Here is a 20,112-nt window from a genome sequence, read left to right as displayed (position 1 = left end):
TGCTGAATTCATAAAGTTTAAATTATTATTATAATTATATTACAAAAGCAAACTAGACCATCAGAAGAAGAAGAATCATTTCTGTATTTTTATTCTATTTCCTGTGTTGATATGAGGGCGAAAAAAGGCAGCCGGTGCAAAATTATCCTAATGTGGCTTATTGTGATGCGCTGTTTCCTACCAGTCTGTCCTGTGCTTAACCGTGCAACCACTGTGACTTGCCTGGGCACTATAAACAGCATTGTAAATATATGACACAATCACATGCAGCAATTCAGGCCCTGGTGGTTAATTTTAACGTCGAATAAAGTCTATGTTTGGACCACTTACGGTGAAGCAGAGTTCACCTCTGCACAAAAACAGCATGCGGATTTCTAGAGAAAGGTTTTCAGTTCAAGCAGAGACACAAACACATTTTATATACTGGAGTCTCTTGCCTACCTTGAACATTGCCAGCCCGGATCTCCTCTCTGCTCTTCAGAACTGGCATGATGGAGTGATCTGGGATTCGACTCCTCCTCTCATATCCTCGGATGAAGGGATGGTAGACAGATGAAGTCACACGCAGAAGACTGGAGTGGGGTCCTTCAGCAGGCACAGGGGGAGTGCACTTTGGGTTCGAATGGGGGTTTCAGGTGGGCGATGCTCAGGCGTTATCAGTCAGAGGGAAGTCGACTGACCTAAACTGTTAGATTCACAAAATCATCCGTTGAAGTTCTATCGGCTAAACTTAAAGACAGCGTCTTTGAGGATTGCAGTCGAGTACTTAGAGTTAATGATTTGAGGCCAAAAGAAGAAGAATCTTCAGAGAAGCAGATCTATCCTTGGGGAAATATAGATTTGACTCGAGTAAGAGGAATTTTAAAAAGTTGAGCATCAACTCAAAATGTTAGCGAGCGTGTTCAATTACTAAAAGAACCTAAAAGTTGATAGAAGTGGGTGATGAAGGGAAGATCTTTCATTCGTCTTTTCACATCCAATTCTCTTTCCTCTTCCTCCTCCAACACTAGCTCGCCGAGGTCCCCTCCCAGAAGTCTTCGAGTGTGTGAACACAGTTGCCGTGGAGATAAGGAGATGAGCAGCAGTGTGTGTGTTAGTGTGCGTGTACACACTCCTTTTCTTCCCACCCTTCCTTTTTTCTTCTTCTTCTTCTTCTTCTTCTTTCACTCCTCGCCTTCGCTTGCTTTAGCCTGTCATGATCATGAGTTTGCCGGCCCTGCTCAGCGTTCTCCTCTTCCTCAGTCTGAGGAAAAAGCAGAGAAGGACAGAGTCAGATGGCAGAGTACGGCTGTGGATGTGTTGTTGGTGAAGGCTGAATGCCACTGTGTACACAAGTCAATTGCCTCAGAGGTCAAGGCTTAGCTCAGTCAAGCTGCTGTGTCTACATGCTCGCCTTCACTGCAATCTGAATGTGCTGAAAGTTGTTGCCTAGTAATATAACAGTTCCATTTCTTTCATAGGAGAGAAAGTGCTGTTGTTTCATGCTTGTTTTCAGCCAATGTTTTTCAACCTGAGGTTCCTGGCTCAACGGAGGACGCAGAGCTATCATGGCCGGGTCCTAACATGACACCCTGATGCATATATTAGCTTCATCGAAAATATAAAGGTTTTGTCATTATACTTGGATTTGCTGCAGAAGAAATACTAGGGGTCTGGAAGGGGAAGATCCACGCGAAAAATCTGGCTGTTTGCGTTCACACATACAGCTCCTCCTGGAAACATCAGGAGTTTTCTCAGGAGTTTTCTGCAAGTGCGAAAGCCCTATTACAGCCATAGTAATTTATTTTATGCCTTAGGAGTTAGAAGTCATTTTCACAAGCATTTTTCGAGGAAGTCAGTTTGTGTAGGTAAAAAAAATAATGAAGTAGAATAGTCAGTGGATCTGTGGAGTTATGCATTCAACAAACTTGATTTACAAAACTCCATCTTTTTGTCTAATTATCTCTCTAAGAAGCATTAGATGACACTGATAGATTCATTAGTGCAAAAAAATACTCTCAGCATAAAACAATTAAATAAGACATATTTGTTTCTTTGGAACGTTTTTAAAAATGTTGAATTATGGGATTTAGTGTGAGTTATTCCAGAAAGCCATTTTAATTGACGGAAAGATTTGAATGTAGGCATGTGTGTAACTTCTTTACTTTACTTATTTCAAGCCAAAATACTTTTTGGGCCTGATTTGACTCAGTACAATTTGATGATTCACTCAATGCACAGCAACGTTTAAGCACTTGAGGTCATCATGTTAACATTTCAAAGATTTGAACACAGTCTTAACCACTCTATTAAACATAAATTCTTCATTAGACTCAACCCAAGAGGTGAATTTGTCTATTTAAGCCTTTATATTTAAACCTCTGTGTGCTTGCGGTGTATCTGCAGCTCTCCACTCTTAAGGAAGAAGTCTTAAATCATTCAGACAGTTTGGGCTTTAAGGCCCTTGGTTAAAATCCACTTGAAACTTTAAGGACAGTAGCCCACACATTCACTCCGTTTATGGAGAATATTTAAGAGGAAGAAGAAGCCACCATAGGACCTTTGTTACATAAATATGTGCATGAGCAGTGTTAAGAAATTTGGACAGCAGAATGTCTTATTAAATATTTAAGCACAAGCAAAACAATTAGAAGCTGATTTCTTACTTTAGCAAGAATTTAATAGTTTTCTTTTATGTGTGAAATTGTTATTTTGAGCATTCTACCAAGCCAAATTTTATTTGCAGTTGGACTGATGAGTTAATTTGCATTTTTACTTCTAGGAGCAGAAAAACAACTCAGCATTGGATGACTGAATTTAGAGATGTTCAGCCTAGTATGTCATGTATGTGTACAGTGTACTCATTAAGGTCATGCTGGAGAGTCAGAAGGCTTAAAGCTGGTGTATACGTTGCATTAGATCTGTGATTCATTTTCAGAGATCTGTTGCATATCCATCGAGCAGGAAGCAACAAGAAATGTAGTGGGGGAGGAGAAGGAAAAGGAGGAGGAGGAGAAGGAGGGTGGCAGCAGCACAGCATTGCTTTCCAAACCTCAACCAACTAAAAAAGCACAAAAAAAGGATAGGGCAGAGGACTGAAATAAATGCATTTAAATGCATGCACCTGCACACTGTACTGGACTAATTGACAGAGTAAACTAGCGATACCTGATGGGGTGAAATACTTCATTACCTTTAGGCTGGCTTCTGCCATGAGACATCAAAACTACTTGAAATGAGAAAACTCTCTGGTTCAAAAGCCCTCTTGCTCTAAATCACAACCAAGAGAAGTGGTTATGCTTGAGATTCTTAGAGATACTACGGCAAATATAAAGAAAATGGATAGAGGCATGGCCTGGTAAACAACCAATTAGTCCCAGCAGGGTGAAGAAAGGGTTGAGCAGCATAAGCAAATGTGGTTAATCATATAAAAATATGCTTGACAGATAAAAGTTCATGCAGAAAAGGTTTCCATCGAGACCATGCAGACATAGAAATGCACACACACATGCACACATTCAGTGCGCGCGCACCGATCATGCATGTGCATACACTCAGTTGCGAGGAGGAAGTGGGTGCTTCATCAATTCACTACTCACCTAATTAACTCTTTTCTGTAACACATAATTTATAGACTGTAGTGGAGATGTTTTACAGAGGAGCAGAGTTGAGACACAAAAGCAAAGACAGAGCAAAACGAGTGGTCCTTCATAGTCCATCATGGTGACATCCCGCTCTCAGAACAATCAAGAAAGAGGTATCTGTAAAGCCACTTTACCAGTCCATAAGAAAGGGCTCAAAAGGAGACTAAAGTGTTTTGTGTGTGGGCCTGTATACTACTGGGTGTAATGTTTCCCCTTAAGGCTGAGTGCACAGTCTATTCCAGGTAGATGTCCATAAATAAATAGGTTTTAAATATGTCTAGCACTGGTTACACTGTAAAGCTTTGCTCCCCAAAAGGTGCGCCAGTGACAAGTGGAGACAAAGCATCAAACACAACATTGAGAGAGGAAAATGTGACAGAGCAGAAAAGACGGTATACGTAATGGGATGGGGACTAAGTTCTGTCTATCAGTCTGTCAATCTGTAAACCTGCACACTGTCTATAAGACCTCAAATCCACTGCCAAGCATTACCAACTTAAACCACTGTTCAGCATCCAAATGATGCAAACCGGTCTCTCTGTCCTGACAGAGGATGAAAATGAAGACAAGTGGAGGGAAAGAGCTTCAGGGATCAAGAATGGCAAGCCCCGACGATTCAAGAGTGGGGGGAAGGAAAGAGGAAAACCAGAGATTCACAATGTTTTAATCCTGAGAAACTATTTCACAGATGAAAATGAGTATATTTAGCTTTCGGGGTCGTGTTTCTGTGTGTTTTGCGGGTTGTATGAGAAAGGGGCAGAGAGGCAGGAAAAGAACTAACGGCTACTGATGGACTGGCAGAACGAGAATGAGCATAAATCAAGCATGAAATGGGAAACACGCTTGATGACTTGATATGGCCATTCACCCCAAACTTTGAATGCAGCTGAATAACATACAGTGATTTTCATTTAGTTTGGGAAAGAATGTCTAAACTTTTCCAATCTATAAATACAAATGAAAGAGATCCAAATGTGCCTAGAAATTCATTAATTTTTTTTCTTTAAACCTTACTTCTCTCCCTTTGATTGTTGTGAAACAAATTGAGTATCTTCAACAAATGGATAAGGGACTCGTTGACATGTGGATTTCTGAGAGACAACAATCAAAAATGGAGTGACTTGGTGAGAAGAACAGATGAGAAGGGCGTGAAAACGGTGCGAGACCAGACCAATACCGACTCACTGTACATCATTCTTTTAGGCATAGTTTAGTGTGCGAGTGCATGTGTGTGTTAATGTGTGTTTTATGTATACGTAAAGCACACACAAATACACACAGACAGACAGATAGACAGACACTAAACGATAGTTAACCTACCTAGAGTTACATTTAAGAATCCCGCAAGAGTGTGATGCAAAGAAAATGGGTGTGGAGGGACCAAAAAGAGAAGGAAAAGGGGAAAAAAAAGTCATTCATGAGGAGCTTTTAAGTTGTCTTTGAAGAAAATTCATCCAAGTTCATAACATATCAGACTTTAGGGACAGAAAGAGGCGTTAGGATGGGAAATAACGAACTGATGGCAGCAGTTAGGGATGAAGAGGCGAGGAGGGACTGACAGGTATGATATGGTTTGGTGAGATGGATGGTAGAGTGGAGTAGAGGAAAGAAAGGACAAATATCAAAACAAAACTCCCTCCTTTCTTTCTTCTCTCACTCATATATAGACAAAATTATACACCAGGTAGATGGAGAAATAGATGAGGAGGCAAATGACGGAGAGAGAGACTATATGAAAAGATGAAGCACCTCCCAGCACCGCGATGAGGAATAAGAAAAATATAAAACGAAAGAAAAAATTGAATACTCCAAAGCCTTCCGTTTTTGCTCTGTTTAGTGATGCAAGGGGGTGGTGGTGGTGGGGGGGGGGGGCTGTCAGTTAAATCCCCCCTCTCCCTGCAACTGGTCAGTCTTCTTTTATCTTCTGTCCTCCTCAAAGCAGGATGCTCCCTTCCCTTCAGATGAGCTGTAACCCTTTGCCAATACAGCTGTTAGACATGGCACTCAGGCTGGCTGCATGCTGGGGATGCTGCTACCCAGAGATACACAGAGTGGAGACGAAACACACCTCTTGCCGGCATAGAGCGCAGCGCACAACTCTAACTGCACTCGCTCGCTCTCTCCTCCACCTCCTCGAAGTAGAGAGAGAGAGAGAGAGAGAGGGAGAGGGAAATGTGGAGGTGGGTCCCTCTATAGGATTGTGAATTAGAAAGATGCTACAGTAAAGAAGGGCTGTTGCAACAATTGTCAAGAAAATTTCTTCCATACAGAAAGCAATGGCTCCCTCTGTTGTTACACTGTGCTCAGATACTGAAAAAATACATTATTATGATGGAGTTGGAGGTGAATTTTGAGATCAGTTACCTAGAAATGAACAATTTTCTCTGGAAAAACATCCGTCTCAAAAAAAAAAAATGTTTTACTTCATTTCTGTCAGTTTGACTCCTCCTGATATGTTGTGTGCTGGAATCTGTTTAAAGGTCTAAATCAGCCGTTAATTAGATAAGCCACAACATCCTTTATCACTTGACATCTCTACCCTAAATGTTTGGTTAAAATAATGTTATAACAGTTTGTTCATTTATAAAATAAACTGGCTTAAAAAAAAGGGTTAGGTAGAGTCGGTCGTCTCTCAACCAGAAGGTTGGGAGTTCAATCCCCACTCATGTCAGATACTTGACCTGGATTATTGTACTTGGGCAATAAACTTAACCGCAAGTTGCTCCCGGCACCTACCATATGACATGACTTTGAATGGGATTAATTCTGATGGATACTTTACATGGTAGTCTCAACCATCAGTGTGTGAATGGCTAGGTGTGTGACCTGCGGTGTAAAAGTGCTTTGAGTAGTCAGAAGACTAGAAAAGTGCTTTACAAGCTCAAGTCCATTTACTGTTGAATAGAAGTGATATTTTCAGGATTTAATCTCCAATGGTCCTCAAGAATAGTTTATGAATTTCACCCAGTATTTCCTTATGCATCTTTTGACTTCAGTTGAAATTTGAAACCAGCTACACTTTGACATTTTTACAGTTTTTTCCAATTGCTGAAACACAGTTCTGCAAACTAGGCTGGTTTTATCAAAATACTTAACACAATTCACAAAAACACACACACCCAAACTGCAAAACACCTCATATAACCTGCAAAATGAAGCACTGCAACCAAAACTACATATAGCTTTATCAAAATCAAACTTTTGCACTAAATGGCACACACTTCATTCATATTACCAGATTTTTGTCTAACCAACCACACACTGTTGGACATAATGGGCTGACAACGTGAGAGGCTGGACAGCGAGTGCAGCTCAACTTGAGCCGTTTTACTGTACTGGTATATGTAGCACTGACTTGTTTGGTGAAAAATAAAAAAATAAATGTTTCAACAGCATGTGTGTGTATCTGCAAATATTTCTGTGCATGTGAACAATCTGAAGAATTTTCTACAATTCAAACTATGTTAGTATTATGGCAAAGCACACTAAAGATCAGAGTGCTTTTCATTATGTCCAACAGTGTGTGGTTGGTTAGACAAAAATCTGGTAATATGAATGAAGTGTGTGCCATTTAGTGCAAAAGTTTTGGTTGCAGTGCTTCATTTTGAGGTATTTTGCAGTTTGGGTGTGTGTGGTTTTGTGAACTGTGTTAAGTATTTTGATAAAAACCAGCCTAGTTTGCAGAACTGTGTTTCAGCAATTGGAAAAAACTGTAACCATTGAGGTGTTCAGCCAGGTGGCACATACATTGGCCAATTAGCTGAACAATTAGGACTTTTAAATGTTGCTTCACTTAAAGTATATAATATTCACAAATCAATAGTTGTTCAGTAAATAGACTTAAATCCAATTTTAGATTATTAGGCCGAAACTTTTGTGTAACTTTAATCGAATCACAACAAGACGCTGAGGTTGTTGTAAGTTAGAAAAAGACAACAGAAGAAAAAAAAACTCACCATGTTGTCGATATCTTTTATGATGTAAGCAGGTCTTTCGGACTCTCAGCATGGATTCATTTTCCACGAAACACACCACAAAATGAAGAAAATATGCGACCTAGCCGTGTTGACCTGTTGACGACGGTCGGACAGTGAACGCAACTACAACTGTTAAAAATGTTCCTTTGCTGGACTTTATTCAATTAGTCAATACTTTGTCATTTTTAAACAAGATTTTGTGATTGGTAAGTTAGAACACTTTTATAAATTAGTATTTGCCAAATAAAAATATTTAAAACTGTATTTAGAAGTGGGCTCTGGGGTTGTCTTAGTAGGTGAAAAGTGCAGATGAAATTTAGATAACTGAAGTATTTAATTAAGATTTCTCTCATAAAACTTGCAGCAATGTATAAACTTAAATATGATGATGATAACTAATTATCTAGGATATCAGACAGCCAATGTGCAGTGCGTTTTCCACCAGGAGGGGGCACTCCATAGAGACTTTCATCAGATGTTCTCCACTAAAAGGGCACACAAGAGGGCGCTACATTGCGTTTTCCATTTTAAACTCATAGCATTGTTTATAGTTTCTGTACTGGAAAGATGCCTCAGAGGGCCGAGTATCAAATATTTCTGTCACTGGAAGTGCCCTGATGAAAGCACTTTATACATATGTATCAATGAAAGGACACCACAAGGCACATTTAATTTATTTTCTCTTCTTATATAGTCACACTGGATGGCCAGGATCCAGTTTTCCCAACCTGGACCAAAAACACTGGCAGATAGACAGGATTGTGAGTTAATTCCCAAAAGTCTAACCAGGGACAAGGACTGCAAATTAGCCATGGCTAGAAGTGATTAGATGTAACAATGCCTACATGAATGTCCCTGACAATTAAACTAAAAAGAAAATAAGTCAATTGGGGGAAAAAATCTCAGCATGAGTATAAAGAATTACATTTAAATTACATTTTGCACATACTATCTGGTTTTATAAAATACTGAAAATATTATAGTAAATTGACTACATGACACTACCATATTTTTACAAAGCGTAACCTTTACCCTCAGCTCCTCATTAGCAGCACACACAGCTACATTTACAGACCCAGCCGAGGGAATCCATTATAAGACTCAAGAGCGAAGTGCACAGATCATGTGTGTGTTGGATGTTTAAAATATCATGACTCATATTTAATGCAGGGCTAAAAAGTTGTACCACAGTCTCACAAGCAGGAAATAACTTGAAAGCGTGAAAGCTACTCCAAAATATGAAGATTGGTAATCAACTGAAGGGTAATTTTCATAATTTAGGGGTAAAATGATCTGAAGAAGTTAAGCACCCCAATCTTTGTTTTCTCCCTGCTCAAAAAAATAGGCAGGACCGTAGTTCAGGACAAGGTACTGTGCATGTGTCAAGGATTACCTTCTGGTTGCTCTGAGTGGAAGTGAAATTGTTATCCAAAATCAGACATCATCCTTGGCACTTCCATTAAAATTGTGCAAAAGTGTGTTTCTAAACTCAAAGCCACCCCATGCTAACTTTGTATGAGATCCTGCATCGTGTTACTCAGAATCAGCCTGCAGCTTTAATTACAACCTGTGATGAAGCTCAAATGATAAGCCAAATTGTTTGACCATCATCAACCACCGCATCAGATGGAGTCCCCCAGGGTTATTTGATTATGTTTACTGTATGCAGTTTCATTATCTTATTTGTTTTGGCTAAATGCCATTTAGATATTTGGTCACAATGCTGTTGCTCTAGCATCTTCATGCTCCACTGAGAAAGACGCTTATTCATTTCATATAAGCGAGCACCTTGGCTTCATCTTCAATTTTACTCTTATTTTCAAAATCAACTTTGAAAATACAAGTGTCATGATGGAAACTGAGTGCAGTCCTCCACTAACATACAGTATATTTCAATTGGATGCTTGTCGTCATGACAATTAAAAAACTTGAGCTTTTTCCAAAATCTCTGTTGCTGAAGCTTCAAAGTCAGACAAGCACCAGAACGCCAGACGCTGACATCGTTTTGTGATTTGTGTAGAAAATTAAAATATGATTATCTCCAGTAAAGGTGCCCCATGGAGTTGATAGTGCTTACAGCTTATATTTTATTGCAATACTCGTATCTGTCCAGTGGTAGTATGAATGGTGTATTCACACACTTACAAGTGAATCTTTTTGTAATAATCTACACAACAAACCAGTCACAGACATCCCACTACATGAAGTCTAAAACTCCCATCAGCAACTTTTAAAGTCACCTGCAGTGTTCGGTTGTATTTTACTGGCTGCTGGCTGGAACTCACTGCTGTGAGATTTCTGTGAAAAACAAGTATGTACCATATCAGCCTAATCTGACAGACCAGCTATTCGAACTGGTTAAACTGGGAAGTCTTGTGATGGACATGTCTGCCTTCTGTGTCTGTGGAACATCAAAGGTGGCAGATTGGATGGGAAGCACACACTCAGGACGCCAAAACTTTGATAAAACCTTTTATTGTGATTTTCAAAGTCTGGTTGCCAGACAAAGCTTACAAAAGTTATCATTCAGTTTCTACCACACATTTATACATTTCTGTGTAATTCTGAGTTTACATGGATATTCCTGTCACCTATACTCAAGTAAAGCGAGAGACATCCGGGTCAGAGTAACAGGAGTCAACAACATAAATATCTGACTTTGTAGAAGGGCAAAGTAATTCAATTATATACACAACAGTTTAAGTCACAAAAAAATACACTACATACATTAACCAGACAAATCCAACCATTTGCCTCTTCGTTCCCCCAAATCTGTTAGAAGTCCAGTTGTTACGCAGAGATATTTACAGTTACTGTAAGTGTTCAACGCACAATAAATGAGTTCCTAACACAAGAAAAGAAACAAAGAAAGTCATTAACTTTGAAATGCAAACATTATTTTAATTCCTTTACTTTTCAGCTGGAGTTTGCAGTGATGACATTTGTGCACTGAGGTTCACAGAAGGAGCCAAAGCGCCCGTAAATGTCTTTGGCTCTGACAGCAAAATGGTAAGTGGAGCCCGACTGGAACTGAGTCAGTGTACAGGCCATTGGCAGAGGAAGGGCATTGACCTCCCCGATCTTCTTCCAGTGCTGCTGCGCTGCGTTGCTGCTCGAGTTGTCTTGATGGAAGGCATAAAGGTGATAACTGTCCACAGTGGCACAGGTCTGATCCGTTTCTGCCACGCACCAGGACAGCACAATCCCACCAGTCTGACTTGGCACAAGCTTCAGCTGAGGCTGCTGAGGGGGTGAGGTCCGCTCCGCCTCAGGGGGTAAGCGAGGAGGTGCGGGGGCAGCTGGGAGAGGGGGCAGGTTGGGGTTCCTAGATGGTGTAGTCGGGGCGGTGCGGGCTTTTACAGGAGAGTCCTATAAAAGGAGAACATTGTATTAGTTCTTTCATTCTCAAAAGGGGCCGAAGACAATTTTAAGGGCTATTTCTTTATTTATTTCAAAAGCATTGAGGAATAAATCACCTATAAAAGTACTTCTAGACATTTTTTATAAACCAAAACTAATAAATTATCATTTAAACGACTGTCATTGGAAGCTTTTACAGTCAAAAACATATCTGACCCAGGCCTTTGGACTGATGGTAGCCTGAGAAGCACTTTTCACATCATCCTGGACAATTGAACAGGCATTGAACGACCACATATGTGCAAAATATTTGAACTGCACTTTTATATTCTTACCAGAGGGGGGCGGTGGTGGACTGTCAACTTAGGAGTGCTGGGGGAGCTCTGGGCGATCTGGGGGGACGACCTCGATCCTGCACCTGTGACGAGAGAACATTTGTCGGTCAAAACATTCATTCACAAGTTCATCTTTCATGCCCATAATGTAATGTGTTGGACTTACTCATAGGAATAGAGATGACTGGGGTAGGACGCTGGGAGGGCGACGCAGCTGCAGGAGTGGCATTCTTCACTCCTGTGACTGGAGAGAAAACAGTTCAACAATATTACACTAGCTGCTTTTTAAATACAGGATGAAAAGAAGAGTTGCACTTCATCCTTACCTTGCACATCATCGTCGTCCTCAGTGAGGTCGATCACAGAGCCTTTGGGTCGTCCTGCTGGAGGAGCTGCTTTGGATGGAGTGGATCCTGAAGCCTGGTTGTCTGAGACAGAAATGTTGACAGATATGTTGAGATAACGTAAAAAGACAAGAAAGGCAAAGCAACACATCACACTAAAAAAAGATCATGGAACAGGCACTACAAGATGTTGGCAGTATTACTGTCATAATGGCCCAAGTGTCACGTGAAACAACAAGCCAAACTACACCACACTCAGGGTGGGAAACTCAAACCCTGTTATCAAGGATGATGCCATATTGTTGTGTTCAAGGCTGCCAGTGATGTAAAAGTGGAGTCTGACAAATCGTTATCATTTCAGATTCCTGAAAGCGATAACTGGCAGACTATTACTTCCTGGTTCAACAGACTTATGTGTTCTCACATGCTGCACTTGCAGGTGAAGTCTGAACTAATTCAGAGCTGCTGCGATCACGTGAAAGAAGTAGGAAGTGGTTTAATGTGTACATTTAATGTTGCCCAACGATCGATGTTCGCTAAGTGGTTCTCAAAAGTGATGATTTGATTTCAAATAAGGCCGGATGTCCCTGGTTTTAACTAACCAATCGTGTCTGTCATTGCTGATTAATCTGAAGGAAGCGATATGTAATGATTTGTCCAATTCTCAGGTTTCATAAGACTTTCAACTTGGAACACAGCAGAATGACCTAATCCTTTAGATTCTAGCATTTAAAGGAGTAATATGTAAAATATCTACTGAATTAGCCTAATTAGCCTCCTGGATGTAGAGCGTGTGTGTGTTGTGTGTGGAAACAATGAACTCAGAACATGTAGGATTTTCTACTCTGCTCTTTGAGAATGATGTTTTTTTTTCCAAAATGATTGTTAATTTCTTGTGATACTCTTTAAATTTCATTACAAGAAAAAAATGATTTCCAGAACCCCGTCGGCACAGAAGGAACAAGCCATTTCCCAAACGGAGATGCGCTGATGTGTGGCTGATCAGATCTGACCATAAAAAAGAGGCTAACCTTCATGTTTCTGTGTATTGTTGAACTCTTAAGTATAGCACTGCCTCACTATTTTCCTCCTTGTCTCTTCCCCATGCAACTGCCAGAACCTGCATGTTGTTGTCACGGCAGTGCATGATTTTTATTAGGGTTGTTTTGACTATATGGCCACCTTTACGTGCACTGTAAAATGTCCTGCTGAGCGAGCCAGTCTTGTTATGTTGCCTCTTGTTTTGTTGTGGCTTCAAGTCTCTCACACTGTTCAGGGTAGATGTTTCTCATGTTTTCACAAAGAGCCTCCTCACATTACTCTTTTATGTTCACTGGTATCTGCTGTGTGAGTGTGGGGTCTTAAAAAGGCAAGTGAGTGGCTGTGGCAACTCTGGAGGCTCCTCAGGCTCACACTGTCACTTTCTTCCCTGCTGGTAAGAACAGCAGCATCAGGGGCAATCAGATACAGCTCTTGGATGTCTGCTTCATTCAGTTCTAGAGGAAGAACAAAAAATATGTCCTCCAGACATAATGTGTTTCCTTCAGCTAAGCCCCAACCACCAAAATATGTCGCATTGTTTACCAACACTTAAAAGGGTCTACATCATCAGACATCAAGAAAACATGCTGAGTTGAAGTGCTGTCTTGTCTCACAAAAATGCATCAGCTAGAATGTCCTCCTTCTAAGTTTCTGATTCCAGTCAGGAATGGTTTGTTTTTGTTTTGACCAGAGAAGGTAGGTGATTTTTTAGTCTATTACATTGTTGGCTATATTAGGCTATGAGTTTTAATAAAAACACTGCAAAAAAACAGAGATAAACACCAAAGTAATGAGAGGAAACTGTTTTTATTGATGCTCCTTCTCCTCCTCTGTAACTGGATTTGTTTCCTCGACATAGAGGAAATTTGAACAACACACACACGCACACACATGGGCGCAAATTAATGAATGAACAGTACATGTACAACAAAAACAACATCAACAAAAACAAGGCTATCTTTGGGCATGAAAAACTATATACAACAGAAATCCATTACAGATGCAGTGGCGAACAAACAAACAGACGAACAAAGGCACGATCAGCACCTTTGAGAGCGCCCCGGCTCCTAACACACACACCAGGGGCAATAGTGCTCAACCCTTACGGTGCACTTCCCACACACAGGGCGCTTGCACCCCTTGCAGGAGACACCGGTCTTATTCTTCTTGCAGTGCGTGTTAATCTGACACTGCCTCCTTTTCGGCTCTTGTGGATGCTGTGGCTCCATGGGCACCAGCACAAAACTGGCCTTGACACACAGATGTTCCTCTCTCAGTTGCTTTGCCAGCTCAAGAATGAAAGCTCTTCTGGGGATGGTGGTCGAGGTGCATGCCTTGAACAGGACATGAGCGTTTATCGCAGCCATGTCCAGAAGGTTATAGAACACAGCGACAGGCCACCTTCGAGTTCGACCTTTTACGGTGTACCGACGAGCCATCCGGTCCAGCACATGAACCCCGACCTGATGGTAATGAGCGGAAATTGAGTACGTTTGTAATGATAATAATAATAATAATAAAGTAGCCTAATGAGACGATAAAGTAAAATGATAGAATAGCTTACCTTTGTGACATTGTAGAAAGTGACAGTCTCTGGCTTTCTCTTCCTATCACTCCCAATGGAGACAGTTGGGTGCATGGTGCTAAGGAGTGCGACACTCTTTCTTGGTTTCTCCTGGTAAACTGTGAGGGTGGCCCGCTCATGCTTGAGCACCTTCGTGGCAAACAGCTCCCCTCTCTGCTCCTGGACTAAAGACGGCAGCTCCCGTCTGGCCTTGTTGACTGTACCGACCAGGCTGGTGTTTTTCCGCTGCAGGTTTTTGGCCAGGGTGAGGGACGTGAAAAACTTGCCTGTGGTGACATTCCTTCTCTTTCCCACGTATGGCTCCACCAGCTTCATCACCACACTCTCTCCCAGACGTTGATGAGCTGGTCTCGTATCGTCTTTGCCCAGGTATGGGAAGCCGTTCAAAAAGTATCTGGTCTCAACATCTGCAGCTAACCAGAACTTTATGCCGAATTTGTCTGGCTTATTGGCCATGTACTGAGTAAAACGGCACCGTGCTTTGGTGGGGAACAGCTGCTCATCCACAGTAATACACGCCCCAGGTTTGTAGCAGGCAATGCTGTTGCTGACAAATCCACCCCACACCTCAGACATCAGGGCAAATTTGTCACTGCACAGACGGGCATGCCTGTCATCCTTTTTGTCAAAGCACAGGTAGCGCATTATCTGCCTAAAGCGGTTCCTTGGCATCGTGGTCCTGAAGAAAGCCAGTCCCCATTCCTCGGACCAAAAGCTCTCCAACTCGATGTTCTTGTTGAACGCTCCTCTCACGTAAAGCAGGGCAATGAAGGCCTTCAGCTCGGCAACGGAGAGATCCCATGAGCTGTCTGCCTCAATACGGCGCGCCTCAGCCACAGTGCAGTCCCGTATGTGCTGCAGCATTTGCATGTCCAGTAAGCACAATAAGGCGCTCAGAGCGTCCTCAATATTGCGCATAGCATGAGCTGTGGGGCCCGCGGATTCGGTGAGGACATTTTGGGACTGTTGCCTCCCTGAGTGTCCTCCAGGCTGGATGGTTTCCCAGATTGTCCCATCTTTACCCTCTTCACATGTGCCCGGGACTGCAAAACAAATCATCATTCTTTTGTTATCAAGCTTTAGATCGATATTTAGGCTTTATAGAAATATTTACTTATTCATAGAAATAAGCTAGAACTTTTCTATGCTTTATCCCACACAAAATTATTTATAAAAACAAATAAACTAATAGAATTGAATGAAGAAAATTAATAATCATTGTAATGGAAAAATTCAGTTTACTGTCGAGGACACATTTTACTCACAGCTCGCATGAGAATATTCTTGTTTTTTCTTTACCCAAGGATGAAGGTTTCTCACAAATAGCTAAATATCAAAGATACTCAGACTTGAAGTTTCCTTGACATTACTGTTGTGCGACGTGTTGAAATGTATTTGATATTTGACTGCGCCTGTATCGGAAAACCTTATATAGTCATGAAGGTTGTGAAGCATGTGTATATAACCCCAAACATATTGTGATTACTTCGAGCTTTCCTTCAGACTGCATTGACACTCTGAAGCTTTGTTGTTTCTACTTAAACTAAAGAATTAAAGAAGAATTAAACTAAACAAAGACATTGATTGATTGACTCATGATCCTTTCTTTTGCATTGTTAACAGAAATTTCCAGCACGCCATGCTTACCTGGAGTGGACACGCCAACCGATGGGGCAGTTGGCACAAACGTCTTGTTTTTTTTGGGGCGCGGGGGTTCAGGGTCCGAGTCGGAACGCTCCTCCGCTTCACTCCAGTCCACATCTGACATTTCTCCGCCATCAGATTCCCCCTCGTTCATCTCCAGAATCTCCGCCAGAGCCTCTTTCAAAGAATACCGCATTCCTGATCGTCTCTTCATCGTTGTTTTGTACCGATTGTGCTCTGTCTATATATCTCCCATCTATCTGTCGCTCTTTGTTAAATTCCCGCGCATTAATATGAAGTCTATAACTAATAAAAATAAAACGACGCGCGAAAACAATCCAGGGAAATGTATCATTTTCAACTGCCGTCTGTTTGACTGCAGCGGCAGTTAGAGGTATAAATGCTCAGAAGTCTTGTGTGTTTTATTTTAGTAACACATAGGCTTCAGAAAACATACAGGATACATATTTAAGAAAAGTCATAGGATGAGAGGCTCGTAGTTTTTATTTAAAAATAGTTATTTGTATTATAAAAACCCAAACCGTCTGTCAGACGGTCTTGGTGGTTCTAGTGTTAAATGTCTCATGTCAATTTACAATATTTGTCAGCTTTTTTATAGTGCAGTTTTTTTTATTATTGCTGCTCCACGTCTCCCGTTGCTAAAACACATTCTACAATAATAAGTAATACATACATTTTAGTTATATATTGTTATTGTTGGCTATATTAGGCTATGCATTTTAATAAAAACACTGCAAAAAAAAGAGATAAACACCGAGATAATGAGAGGAAACTGTTTTTATTGATACTCCTCCTCCTCTGTAACTGGATTTGTTTCCCTGACATAGAGAAAATATTGAACAACACACACACACACACACACACACACACACACACACACACACACACACACACACACACACACACACACACACACACACACACACACACACACACACACACACACACACACACACACACACACACACACACACACACACACACACACACACACACACACACACACACACACACACACACACACACACACACACACACACACACACACGCGTGAATGAATGAATCAACAGGTTGTTGCCACGATGGTCAGATTGAAAACATTATTGGCAAACAACAAGGCATCTATGGCATGTAAAACTATGGAACTATATACAAAAATAACTGCAGAACTCCATAACATGGCAGATGCAGTGGTGAACAATTGAACAGATGAACAAAGGCACGATCAGAACCTTGGAGAGCACCCCGGCTCCTAACACACACACCAGGGGCAAAAGTTATCAACCCTTACGGTGCACTTCCCACACAAAGGTCGCTTGCATCCCTTGCAGGAGAGAAGGGTCTTGTTTTGCTTGCAGTTGGTATTAATCTTACACTGCCTCCTTTTCGTCTCTTTTGGCTGCTGTGGCTCCATGGGCACCGACGTCAGACTGGCCTTGACATGCAGATGTTCCTCTCGTAGTTCCTTTGCTAGCTGAAGTATGAACGCTCTTCTGGGGACGGTGGTTGAGGTGCATGCCTTGAACAGGACATGGGCATTTACTGCAGCCATGTTCAGAAGGTTATAGAAGACAGAGACAGGCCACCTTCCAGTTGCACCTTGTACGGTGAACATCTCCTCACACGTTAGGGCAAATTTGGCCTGCTTGTAGTGTTTCTTGTCAAAGCTAAGGTAGCGTATGATCTCCCTGAAGCGGTTCCTCGGCATCGTGGTCCTGAAGAAAGCCAGTCCCCATTCCTCAGACCAAAAGCTCTCCAACTCGATGTTTTTGTTGTATGCTCCTCTAACGTACAGCAAGGCAATGAAGGCCTTCAGCTCGGCAACGGAGAGATCCCATGAGCTGTCTGCCTCAATACGGCGAGCCTCAACCACAGTGCAGTCCCGTATGTGCTGCAGCATTTGACTGTCCAGCAAGCACAAGAAAGCGCTCATAGCGTCCTTAACATTGCACCTAGCGTTAGCTGTGGGGCCCACGGATTGTCCTTTAGGCCGGATGGTTGTCCAGATGGTCTCATCTTTCCCCTTCTCACATGAGCTCGGGACTGCAAAACATAAATAAAACAAATTTGCCCTGATGTCTGATGTGATGTACACCGTAAAAGGTGCAACCTGAAGGTGGCCTGTCTCTGTCTTGCACTTTGACCATCATCCCCAGAACAGCCTTCATGCTTCAGCTGGCAAAGGAACTGCAAGAGGAACACCTGCATGCCAAGGCCAGTCTGACGCCGGTGCCCATGGAGCCACAGCATCCACAAGAGTCGAAAAGGAGGCAGTGTCAGATCAACAACAAGCAAAACAAGACCCTTCTCTCCTGCAAGGGATGCAAGCACCCTTTGTGTGAGAAGTGCACCGTAAGGGTTGAGAGCTTTTGCCCCAGGTGTGTGTCCTAGTTGCCGCAGCGCTCTCCAGGGTGCTGATTGTGCCATTGTTCATCTGTTTGTTTGTTCGCCACTTCATCTGCCATGTTATGGAGTTCTGCAGTTATTTTTGTATATAGTTCCATAGTCTGACATGCCCATCGATAGCCTTGTTGTTTGCCAATAATGTTTTCAATCCCACCTGTGTTGTGGCGACAACCTTTTGTTCATTCATTCAATCGTGCATGGGTGTGGGTTTGTGTTTTCTTCAATGATTTTCTCTATGTCGGGGAAACAAATCCAGTTGTGGGTTAGAGGAGGAGGAGGAGGAGGAGCATCAATAAAAAAAGTTTCCTCTCATTATTTCGGTGTTTATCGCTTTTTTGCAGTAAAAGAAAAACTGCTAAGTATAAAAAATCCGACAAATCTTGTAAATTGACATGAGACATTTAAAAAGGTTGCCAATGCTGCTCAATGCTCTGTGATATTTTGTTTGTACATAAAAGTTGTATTTATTATAATTTCTCGTAACTTCATCAAAAAAGAATTATTCTGCTCAGCAGCACACATTATTTGTGTGCTGATGAGCACAAACAGTGAAATAACATATGACGTTCTGACAGACCATTGTGGCGCTTGGAGGGGCGCTCGAATGCTGGCGGTCCTAGTGTTAAATGCTATGTGTCAGAGTTATAAATTAAATTGCTCCCTTAGGCCTCCCAACATTGGGCAACATTTCACAGAAAAATGGCTTAACGAATATGGTGAATTCTGACATTACTCAGACCAGTCGAATGACAGACAAAAACATTTTCAATACTTTCAAAGACCACAGCTTTGGTAATCAAAGTGCAACCTACCTGTCTTTGACGTCAGAGATGTCCCTTGTGGTGGTCCAGGAGCCGTCGACCCCGTTGCTGCCGGCCCAGAGGTTGCAGGTGAAGAGGCTGAAGACATTGCTCCTGCTACAGAGACAGACTGAGACGATGTCCTGGCTGTTGTCACGGATACCCCTGCGTTAGGTGTCATTATCCCTCCGGCCCCTCCCTGATATACGGCACGGGCGAGAGAGATCTGGGTGGGTGACATCTGACCGGCCTGGAGTGCTGGGACAGTTGCAACTGTTGAAGCAGAAACTGCTGCTGTGGTGATGGCTGAAGCAGGCTTGAGTATAAAAGTGGCGGTGGAAGAAGTGGTCTTGGCCTTAGTGAGTGAGTTAGCTGCAGTTAAAGAGGAGACGGGAATGTTGACCAGAGTTCCTGCCTGGCCATTAGCCATTGATAAAGGCAGTTGGATGAGGAGTGGCTGGCCAGTGGTCATCATGCTGCTCCCAGAGGCCGTCTTCAGCAGCAAGGTGCCCGTGGGACTCTGAGTGGTGATGCCAGCGGCCAAGCTGGAGGCAGCATTAGAGGTGGAGGTGATCAGCTGAAGGATGGGGGCCTGCGTAACCATAGCAGTGGAGGTGGGTGTTTGGACTGAAGCTGCAGTGGGGACTGGTTGAGCTAAAGAGGCTGGATTTGATAAGGAAAATAGGAATGATTGTTTTTATTAGAATGTAAAATGATCAGTCATTAAGATTTCAATAAACAGGTTTGTCCTTTGATCATTAACTCCTTGTTAGGTGCCCAGAAGCAGAAACGTCCAGGTTATACTGACAAACTGCGTCACGGCAGTTCAAACCTAACCTAGCATGCAAGAAGCAAAGACAGCTAAACAACTACTGAGACACTAGCATGCATAGACATTAAATCATACACTTAATCAGGCTTGCAAGAAACTGTAAAGGAAAAGGCTGATGATTGTTCATTTGTCTGTTTTCTTAAT

General features: G+C 42.1%; 2 protein-coding genes and 1 long non-coding RNA gene across 16 annotated transcripts in view; all 3 read right to left on the bottom strand.

Annotated features, from left to right (window-relative positions):
- Positions 1-5,717, bottom strand: part of grin2bb (glutamate receptor, ionotropic, N-methyl D-aspartate 2B, genome duplicate b) — a 103,373-nt gene extending 97,656 nt beyond the window's left edge. For 4 of the 7 annotated variants that reach the window (XM_020647652.3, XM_065958617.1, XM_065958618.1 and 1 more), the window contains exons 1-2: positions 4,944-5,717; positions 442-1,243 (exon numbers count right to left, since the gene is read on the bottom strand). In XM_020647652.3, the coding sequence (XP_020503308.1) occupies positions 442-450 (9 nt within the window). In that variant the 5' untranslated portion in view covers positions 451-1,243; positions 4,944-5,717. Of the gene's footprint in view, positions 1-441; positions 1,244-3,578; positions 4,849-4,943 lie in introns of those variants that run through there. The other 3 variants (XM_020647651.3, XM_065958608.1, XM_065958613.1) reach the window with 3 other exon arrangements.
- Positions 5,718-10,059: 4,342 nt separating this feature from the next.
- Positions 10,060-20,112, bottom strand: part of atf7ip (activating transcription factor 7 interacting protein) — a 33,158-nt gene continuing 23,105 nt past the window's right edge. For 6 of the 8 annotated variants that reach the window (XM_065958560.1, XM_065958550.1, XM_065958580.1 and 3 more), the window contains exons 10-13: positions 19,149-19,799; positions 15,913-16,086; positions 14,245-15,308; positions 13,472-14,143 (exon numbers count right to left, since the gene is read on the bottom strand). In XM_065958560.1, coding sequence (XP_065814632.1) covers positions 13,748-14,143; positions 14,245-15,308; positions 15,913-16,086; positions 19,149-19,799 — 2,285 coding nt within the window. In that variant the 3' untranslated portion in view covers positions 13,472-13,747. Of the gene's footprint in view, positions 10,970-11,295; positions 11,379-11,461; positions 11,540-11,621; positions 11,724-13,471; positions 14,144-14,244; positions 15,309-15,912; positions 16,087-19,148; positions 19,800-20,112 lie in introns of those variants that run through there. The other 2 variants (XM_029280036.2, XM_065958587.1) reach the window with 1 other exon arrangement.
- On the bottom strand, positions 16,841-19,142 carry LOC136179928 (uncharacterized). Its single transcript, XR_010666851.1, has 2 exons — positions 18,788-19,142; positions 16,841-18,715 (listed from the first exon to the last, which is right to left on the bottom strand). It is a non-coding gene; the product is annotated as an uncharacterized lncRNA (long non-coding RNA).

This window comes from Labrus bergylta, chromosome 1 (assembly GCF_963930695.1).
Source record: "Labrus bergylta chromosome 1, fLabBer1.1, whole genome shotgun sequence".
Taxonomy (NCBI): domain Eukaryota; kingdom Metazoa; phylum Chordata; class Actinopteri; order Labriformes; family Labridae; genus Labrus; species Labrus bergylta.
Note: the sequence above shows the minus strand (reverse complement) of the source record. Positions and strands in the feature narration are given on the sequence as shown.